This window comes from Mesocricetus auratus, unplaced genomic scaffold (genome assembly GCF_017639785.1).
Source record: "Mesocricetus auratus isolate SY011 unplaced genomic scaffold, BCM_Maur_2.0 Super-Scaffold_2245, whole genome shotgun sequence".
NCBI lineage: Eukaryota > Metazoa > Chordata > Mammalia > Rodentia > Cricetidae > Mesocricetus > Mesocricetus auratus.
Window position 1 is genome coordinate 51,630,154 of NW_024429180.1, and position 8,767 is coordinate 51,638,920.

The 8,767-nt window shown below is 45.8% G+C and overlaps 1 protein-coding gene across 1 annotated transcript in view; it reads left to right on the top strand.

Moving 5' to 3' along the window:
• Positions 1-8,328: 8,328 nt before the first annotated feature.
• Slc25a37 (solute carrier family 25 member 37) overlaps positions 8,329-8,767 on the top strand; it is a 37,618-nt gene continuing 37,179 nt past the window's right edge. Inside the window, exon 1 of the mRNA XM_005071019.4 lies at positions 8,329-8,722. Within this exon, the coding sequence (XP_005071076.1) occupies positions 8,516-8,722 (207 nt within the window). The 5' untranslated portion in view covers positions 8,329-8,515. The remainder of the gene's footprint in view (positions 8,723-8,767) is intronic.

The following is an 8,767-nucleotide window of genomic DNA, read 5'->3' on the forward strand; positions in this document are numbered from 1 at the left end:
ACAGTTGGAAGGGGCTAGCAAGGCCCTTCTTTTCTGCTTTCAGAGAGAGTAAGACACTGTAGTCCCCTCAACCTTGGACTTTACCCTTCATAAGATAATAAACTTCTCTTGTTTCAAGCTGTTTCCCCTAGAAGCATTTTGACATAGCAGGCCCAAGACCCTAATCAACTCTGAGCTGTAGGTGTGGTAGAATATTCGGGTGGGGCTGCCTGGGAGTACATGGCCCAGGCCTGGAGAGCAGAGGTTGGGGTAGGATGCAAACTGAGCTGGACTTGGTAAGTGGGATGGGCAAGAGGACCACAGGGAAGGGAGGGAAGAAGGACAGAACCCAGAGAGGAGCGAGGAGTAGAGTGGGCGGGATGCAAGAGTGGAAAGCAAGGGAGGAATTCCACAGGTGGCACCTAGAAGTCCATGCTGGGGATGTCACCAGAGTTGTTGGGGGCAGAGTTGGGGCCCTAGCAGTACTAACAAACTAGGTCTGGCCAGCTGTCCTCAATAGGCCTATTTTCATCACAATAATGGTGAAAAGCAGAAAAAGACTTATTCAATGTGGCCCCCTCCCTCCCCAAGTCCATGTTCTGGGTCCTGACATGAGCTTTAGGTTTAAATAGAAAGCAAGAGGTATACATAACTAAACAGTCTTGTGGTTACAGTCTCACTTGTCACCTTGTCCCAGTTTGTCTCTTCTGCTAGGTGGCCTGACACATTGCCATAGCTGTGTGACATCTCTTCCCAAGAGGCAGATTTCTCCTAGCTGGCACCCAGGCCACAGCCATTCTTTTATCAGGAGTGAGACTTCTGGGGAGATCCAATTTCTTAAGAATCCTTTCAACAATCTGATAGGAAAATGAAGAGGTATAGCCCCCCCCCTTTAGAATACATTCACTCCTCCCAGGACAGTGACAGGAGCTGGGGGTCAGGACCTGACTTGGAATTGAAGTCATCAGTGAACCTTCTAAGACTGGGAACCCACAGAAAATTGCAGGGGTTAAACATGTTACTATGCAGGGTTTTGAAAAGTGTGCCATAAAGGAGGGAGGCAGAGGAGGTAACCCACCTTTCCAGAACTTCGGCAAGGAAGACGGGGATTGGCAGCAGTTTAAAGTGTGAAGCTGGGAAGAGAGACTTTACTAGGTAAAGGAGGCACCAGTATATTGGTGGAGACGGGCTGGGAGGGGGAAATATGGGTGCCAGCTGACATGGTGGACAGCTAGGGTGGCCTGTGGTCCACCATGCAGAGGCACATGCAGGACTTGTTGCAGGCATGGTGCATTCACCGCTTTGTGTCCTGTGCCACCAGCACGGTGCTGACATCCCCTTTGACCACTCTGGGCCTTTAGTCTGCTAGAAGCTTGGCTGTGGAGTGAGAGGAAGGCCCACAGTGGTGCAGAAATATTGGTCCCAGCTGGTGTCTTCAGGTTATGCAGCATGGGGCAGGCATCTCCAGGACCACCTCTCAGCACTTGGGCCTGGCTGATGTCATGTGTCATGGTGACTTGTGGACTTGAGTGGCTAAGGCAGGAGAAGGGGCAGACTCTTGAGAGGTAGAGTAGGTTAACAGGTCCCCTCAGTCTGCTCCGACCCTTACCCAACACCATCTGTGATCAAAGGAAGCCTGGTAAACGGAGGCAGTTCTGTCCCGTCCTGTGTTCCCCACCCCAACCCCAACCCCGGCTTCATTTTGTCTGTTTCTTTTTCTGTGTCTTGGGGAAACTTATCCCCGAGGATGAGTCACAGGTCAAGTATCTGTAAATAGCTCTGTCCTTGGAAAAGCAAGGGATTCTGGGATTATAGGGACAGATATGTGCTGTTGTGAGGGACTGTGTATGTTCAGAGGAATCTACCAATGTGTTCCACTCAGTGTGTGGCTAAGTATCCATGGGTGTGGTCTACAGAGGAAGCAGGCCACTTCAGAGGTCAGCGCCGCATTGTCAGTAAACCAGAGCTGGCACAGGTCTCTGAGCCAAAATGAGAGGCTGAGCACCCTGCATACTCAGCGACTTCCTCTTTCTGAGCTAAGCTTGGCTTCCAGTTGGCCTGGGGCAGATGGCATGCTGACTTCTTCAGGCCTCCAATGGTCAGGAACTTTATGCAAGACTCCAGAAGAATTGTCACTGTGTATCTCCTAGCCTGACCCTGGAGTGAATATCTACTCAGCAGCTAGTCTTCTGATTCTGGGTTCCTGCCTTTCAAAGAAAGAGCTGCTTCCTCTGTGCAGGGTGTGTCTAAAACACAGGGTTCTAGGGCTGGAATGTGGACCTTGTTCCAACAGGCCTTCCTCCAAAAGTGGAGATGCAGGGCTGGCTGCTGGATTCCCATGTCTCCCACCACTGGGCCCTTCTACTGCTATGCATAGTATTGGTGGAGGTGTGCATAGCAGACTTCAGGCTAGGTCTCTGAGGATAACACTCAGATGCACATAGCCAAGATGGTTTCTCAAGAGACCAGCTAACTCTCACATCACTGAAGGTGACGGATCAGGAGGTCATATATGAAGCTATCCTGAAGGGCTTGGGAGGCTGCCATCATCACTCCTGGCTTCAAAGTCTCTCAACAACCATGTGTCTGGTGAACAGACACTGCAGTGCTACTGCAGAGAGAAGCCACTGTCCTCCCCGACACCCCTACCCCAAGTGTCTGCAGCCTTCTCAGGGAGCAGGAGACGGCAAGCAGCAGAAGATGGCTCTGGTTGCACTTCTGCCTTCCAGATCTCTCCAGCTCATCTACTGGTAGACCAGCACATCTAGACAGCTAGATGCAAGGGTATCTTAAGAGATGTGGCCACTGCAATTCAGTGAGTATAAGACATACATGGGTACATAGTCCATCGTATAGAGAGGGAGAAAGAAATACTGAGCACTTAGAATAAATGCCCCACAGATTTGCAGTTGGGCCTGATTGAATTCTTTTCATATTTTGATTTTTAATATTTACTTTTTGTGTGAATTTCATATATAAGTGCTCTAGTTACACAATTTCCCCCTCCTCCTCCTCCTCCATCTCTTTCAGCCTCTTCTCTCCCTCCAACTCCTCTTGTTTTCCCACACTCCTTCTCAAATTCATGGCCTCTTATTTTTTTAAAAAAGATTTATTTATGTGACATATATATATATGTATGTATGTATGTATGTATGTATCTGGAACAAGGCTCTGGAACAAGGCTGGCGGGAAGGCTGCACCCTACATATGGCTGTGAGCAGTGAGATTGAATTTCCACGTATAATGAAAAGAGCTTAAAAGGCATTTTAGAAAAAAAGAACGGAGAGAAGCACAGCTTCTTGGTAGCAGCATTTTCTCAGGTGGGCTCTGTTTTGCTAGTGACAAGCAGAGACTCATGAGGCTCACTGAAGGGAGTTTTCCTGACTCAACATTAAAACAAAACAAAACAAAAAACCCAGCAAGGTTCTTTTAAGAGGCTCTGCTAACAACTGAATGGTGTGCACGAGTATCTGGCAGTGGCAGTGGCAGTGACCACATCTCCAAGCCAGCACCATGCTGATGGATGTCAGCATAGACTGAGGCAATAAGCTGGAGTCAAACTTACACCCGCCATGTTGGAAAGCCAGCGGCTATTTCCGCTTTAATTTTAGCGATGTTCTTTAGCCTATGTAAGACACATAGCCAGAAAAACATACAGTTTTACAGTAAAGTCAGATTCAGATGAAGAAAAACATAAGTAGACTTGGGAGAGTAAAAGAAACAGGATTTGGAAAAAATAAAAATAAAGTAGCTGGGTGTGGTGGCATGCCTTTAATCTCAGCTCTGGGAAGGAAAATATAAACAAAGAGAGTAGCTGGGTATAGTGGCACATGCCTTTAATCCCAGCACTCCTGAGGCAGAGGCAGGTAGATTTCCAAAGAGATACCCTGTCTCAGAGAAAAAAATAAATAAAAGTAAAAGAAATAGAGTAATATAAGCCATGTAAAGATGGAAAATACACAGAAAGTCTGGATACTGTATGCTATTGTGTTTTCCAGTTGTTCAGTGGCTAAGGAAGAAATATACTTATAAATGCTGCTGAATTAATCCAACTTATATATTTCAAAAATGCTTTGACCTCTAACTTTAAATATAAGGACTGGTTGCTTGGGAAAAGAGTTTTTGTTTATGTTTCCACAGAAAATGCAAAGCTGTGGATTCCTTCCAGGCTTCTGTGGTTTGATGAACCACGACCCCCGGAAGCAGTGCAGCTAAGATGATGCAGCCTTACAGACCCCGAAAATAAGGACTTATACAGGTTTCTGAGTTTTGTCATGATCCCCATGGTATGAATAGTGAGTGCCCCCATCCAGCAGAAAGCAGTTTGGAATGAGTGACGTTTAAATTCCCATATTGTTTATAAATCTTTGTTTTCATTTAAATGGGGTTGCTTATAATTGGTTAATGATCACAGCCAATCTCTTTTTAATGATAAAAGGGGAATTATGTTATGGAAATGAATACTTAGTATGGATATGGTTTTATCATTTATTGATACAAATTCAAGGTCATTTTGTGATATGTGTATTTCTCCTCTTGATTAAGTATTGTGCTTATACTGATTATAGATAGTTACTTATAATAGTCAGAACTTATAGTTAGGTTAGTTAGGTTTTCTAGATATACAGAGATATATTTGAGATAGATAGTCTTCGGACCTTTGAAAGACCTTCAGAAAATGGCATTTAAAATGGTTTAGTGTTTTTCTTGACAATGAAAAATGTCTGTTCCTGGTACATCAATTATGTCTGAGAGAAAGATGGGCATCGAAGAAACTTGTTATGGAGTTTGCTTTCAACATGGCAAGATTAGTCTTTTGGGCAAGAAACTGTTCTTGCCTAGACTGTTTGACTGTTGCTGTATAAACTGGACATGCAGGATCCACAGGAAAGTGACTGCTGAACTCAAACAGTACTTCAGGGTTCCTGATTCATGGAAGAGTCTACAAGACTTTCTGCATGACACAGAAAAATGAATGACAGACTGCCAATGCAGATGGACTGTTTGAAATTTCCTGCTTTGCTGAGAAGTCTTCTGGACACATTGTGGCCTTATGGGTTTAAGATGGATGCCCCAATGTTACAGAGGAACTTTGGGTGGCTGTCCAGGTAGTGAGATGTCTCTGTCAATCCTAGTGTTTATATATTATCCTTCTGTGATCTTTGATGGAGTTGAAGGCAGATAGTTATCATCATATTTTCCTTAGTTATGATAAAAGATTAGCTACATATAAGACTTGAGACTCATACAGATAGGATAGATGATAAAATACTTTCTTTAAATCTTACTAAATGTTAATGAACAAAATATTGTAACTATATTCTTACTTGATAACTGTTTTGTTATATATACTTTGTTAAAGTTAAAACCTCTCTTTTATTTAGACAGAAAAGAGATGATGGGAGATGCCATTCTGTAAATCTGCCTCTAATTGGTTGTTGAATAAAGCACTGTTGGCCAGTAGGGAAGCAAGATAGGTGGGACTAGGAGTCGAGGAGGAGTCTGGGAAAGAGAAACACATGGAGTCATGATGTAGCTGCCATAGGAATAAGAGGTCCGGACCCCTTTCTCTGGTAAGAGAAATACTTAGATTAACAATTATGGGGTAAATACTTAAGTCAGAGATAGCCAGTAAGAAACCAAGCCAATGACCAACAGCTTCATAATTAATATGGACTCCTGTATGCTCGTTTGGGACTGATGCGGCTCTGGAACAAGGCTGGCAGGAAGGCTGTACTCTACACACAACCTGCTGAGTTCATTTAGTGTTGCTCATATGTATTTAGGGTTAACCTCTTTGGGACTGATAGCCTATTGGGGGCTCATCCCGGGAGACGACTGCTTCTCCCTCTCTTAGCAACCATTAATTGCTTGTAGTTCCTCATCTAGGGCTGGAACCTTGGGAGAATTCCCCCATCCGTGTTGTCATGTCAATAGGTGGTGTCATTTTTCAGGTCTTGTTTAGGCAACCATATTGTTGCAGTTTCCTAGGTGTTACTTCCCTGTCTTACCGAAGACACTGTTGCCGGGAGGTGGTGGTATATGCCTTTGATCCCAGAATTTGGGAGACAGAGGCAGGTGGATCTCTGAGTTCAAGGCTAGCCTGGTCTACAGAATGAGTTCCAGGACAGTCAGGGCGATACGGAGAAACCCTGTCTCAAAAAACCAAAATCAAACAAACAACAAAACAAAAACTAAGAAAAAAAAACTCTCTCCCAGCAGATGTCCTGGTCCTCTGGTTCTAATAATCTTTCTGTCTCCTCTCCCTCCATGTCCTGTGAGCCTTAGGTATAGGGACGGTGTTGTAGATGTATCAGTTGGGGTTGGGTACCTCATGGTCGGTTGTTCTTTGCAATTTGACAAGCTGTGGTTTTCTGTAATGGTCTCCATCTGCTTCAAAGAGAAACTTCTTTGATGAGTGGTGAGCGTTACACAGTAGTGAATTTTTAAAGAAAAAAATTAAAAATCTTTTGACTCTGAGGATTACAGTCATATTCCCATTTGCAAGAATCTCTTTTTAAAAAAATCCCCAATAATATTCTTAGTCACTGGTAAGCTGAATTCCTTCCATCAATGCCACTGTTGCAAATTTCAAAGTTTCCCATTTCCCATTCATTGGGTGGTATAAGAATCCTTTCATTTTTCAATCACAGAAATAACATTAGCAGAAATCTGAGAAACAAGTCACAAGTCATTTCACTTTTATTTCTGTGCACATTTTGGGAGTGTAATGGCCACAGAACTGTGCTTTGCTTTCTTTTTTTACCCAACAGTATCTGAATCATTTCCTTTTTGATTGCCTAACAGAGCCACGGTTTTTAGGGGCTGTGTAATATTTCTCTAATACACATCATCACTTCTTCATTTCCCCTCCTACTGAATATTTAGATGGCTTCTAGAAATGATGCTTTCAAAAGCTTTATGTGTGTCTCAGGCCTCTATGTCTCAAATCCAGAAGTGAGACAGGGGGGTCATATGTATTGGCTGAAGGAACCCATTTTTATGTATATGTGACAGGGTCTCACACTGAACTCAGGCTGGTCTGGAACTCACGATATAGCACAAACCGGCCTCAGACTAGTGGCAATCCGCCTTGCCTCATACTCTTAATCGCTGGGATACACCCTGTGAGTGTCAACAACTTCTGATCACCAGTTCTTAAACACTATCGTTGTCCAAAGCCAAGCCACCTTTGTTAAACAGTAATCTGGTAACTGCTTTCCTAGTCTTGGGATTCACCTGAAAGCTACTAGGACAGCTACCCAGGACTGGAAAATAGTGCCCTTGACCTTGACACCTTTATTGTCTTCTTTTAGTGTGCCCATCACTGAATCTCAGGATCCCTGAGAGCTGCTTGCTAGTGGCTGACCTGAAGCCTGGCAGGCCCAGTATGGACAGGGTCTCCCCAACCCTTGAATATCTCATTGCTCTGTCTTGTTGCCCAGAAGTTTTCTCTAGATAAGTGAGGGAGGCCCAGGCTCTTCAGATTAGCCCTCAACCCTGGAATATGTCCTACTGAATGTAAGGATGGAGTCTTCCAGAAGCAGACAGACCTCTGCTTTTTTATTTCTACTCTTAATGGAAGTAGGCAATGGGAGTAGGATGGAGCGAGGCAATATTAAAATAGTAAAGCATCCTGGGCTCCGATTCACTGAAGGAGCCGGAGAGGTGGCTTTAAAAGAACAGTCTTAAAAGACTGGCAGACTTTGTTGCAAAGCTTTATTCAGTCACTTGTGCACTCTAGCTTAATATCATCAGCTAAGGACCTTACAAATACAAAGAAAATGACCCAGCGATGGGTTCTGTTATCTTGGTCAATCCAGGATAGGGTGGACTTGGATCTTCAAAAGAACAGGAGGAACACACTTAGCCTTTTGTTATTTTCAGAAGAGAAACAACACTGCCCAATCCATGAAGCTCTCTCCAAGCAAAGTTGACTAGAAGGGGAAACCTTGAGTGTTAACTGTTCACTCCTGGAATGTGCCTTAGTGGAACTCCAAAGGTGCACCCACTGATAGCGTCCACCCATCATGCTTCATGATTTACATTGCTAGTAACTATCCTCCCCTCCTACCAGATCCCGGGTCTTAGGAATGCTAAAGCTGGGTGAACAGTGTCTGCAAGACCACCGGTTCCGGGAGCAGCCCCTGCTCCTTATCTTGTAGCTCTGGGCTGACTCTCCCCAGGGATACAATTGTCCTTTGCAGATGGTCACTAACCTCTAGGTAGCACAACTTCCCGGGACACCCCAACGTAGGCTCTCGCCCCCATCCGGTTGCTTGGAAATGTGCAGCGGGCTGCGACGTCACACAGGGAGGAGGGTGCCAACTGCCGGGCGCACCAATAACACGGCCACTGCCGGCCTCTTCTTCTCCAGCCATTGGTGCTTCGGGCCGCTCGGCTCCACCCCAGCCCGCCATGGCGTCAGCCGTCGCAACCCGGGGGGAGGAGGTTCCCACTTTAAGAAGTGAAGTTTTCCTCCCCCTCCCCCTTCTGCCCACCTCCTGCTGCCTCCCGCGCCCCGCGGGGGCTGCGGATGGAGCTCCGCCGCGGCGTGGGGAGCCAGGCTGCGGGCCGGAGGATGGATGGGGACTGCCGCGATGGCGGCTGCGGCAGTAAGGACGCCGGGTCGGAGGACTATGAGAACCTACCGACCAGCGCCTCGGTGTCCACCCACATGACAGCAGGAGCGATGGCTGGGATTCTGGAGCACTCCATGATGTACCCGTTGGACTCCGTGAAGGTGAGGCACGCGAGGACTGTGGGGGAAAGGAGCCGAGAGTAGCCG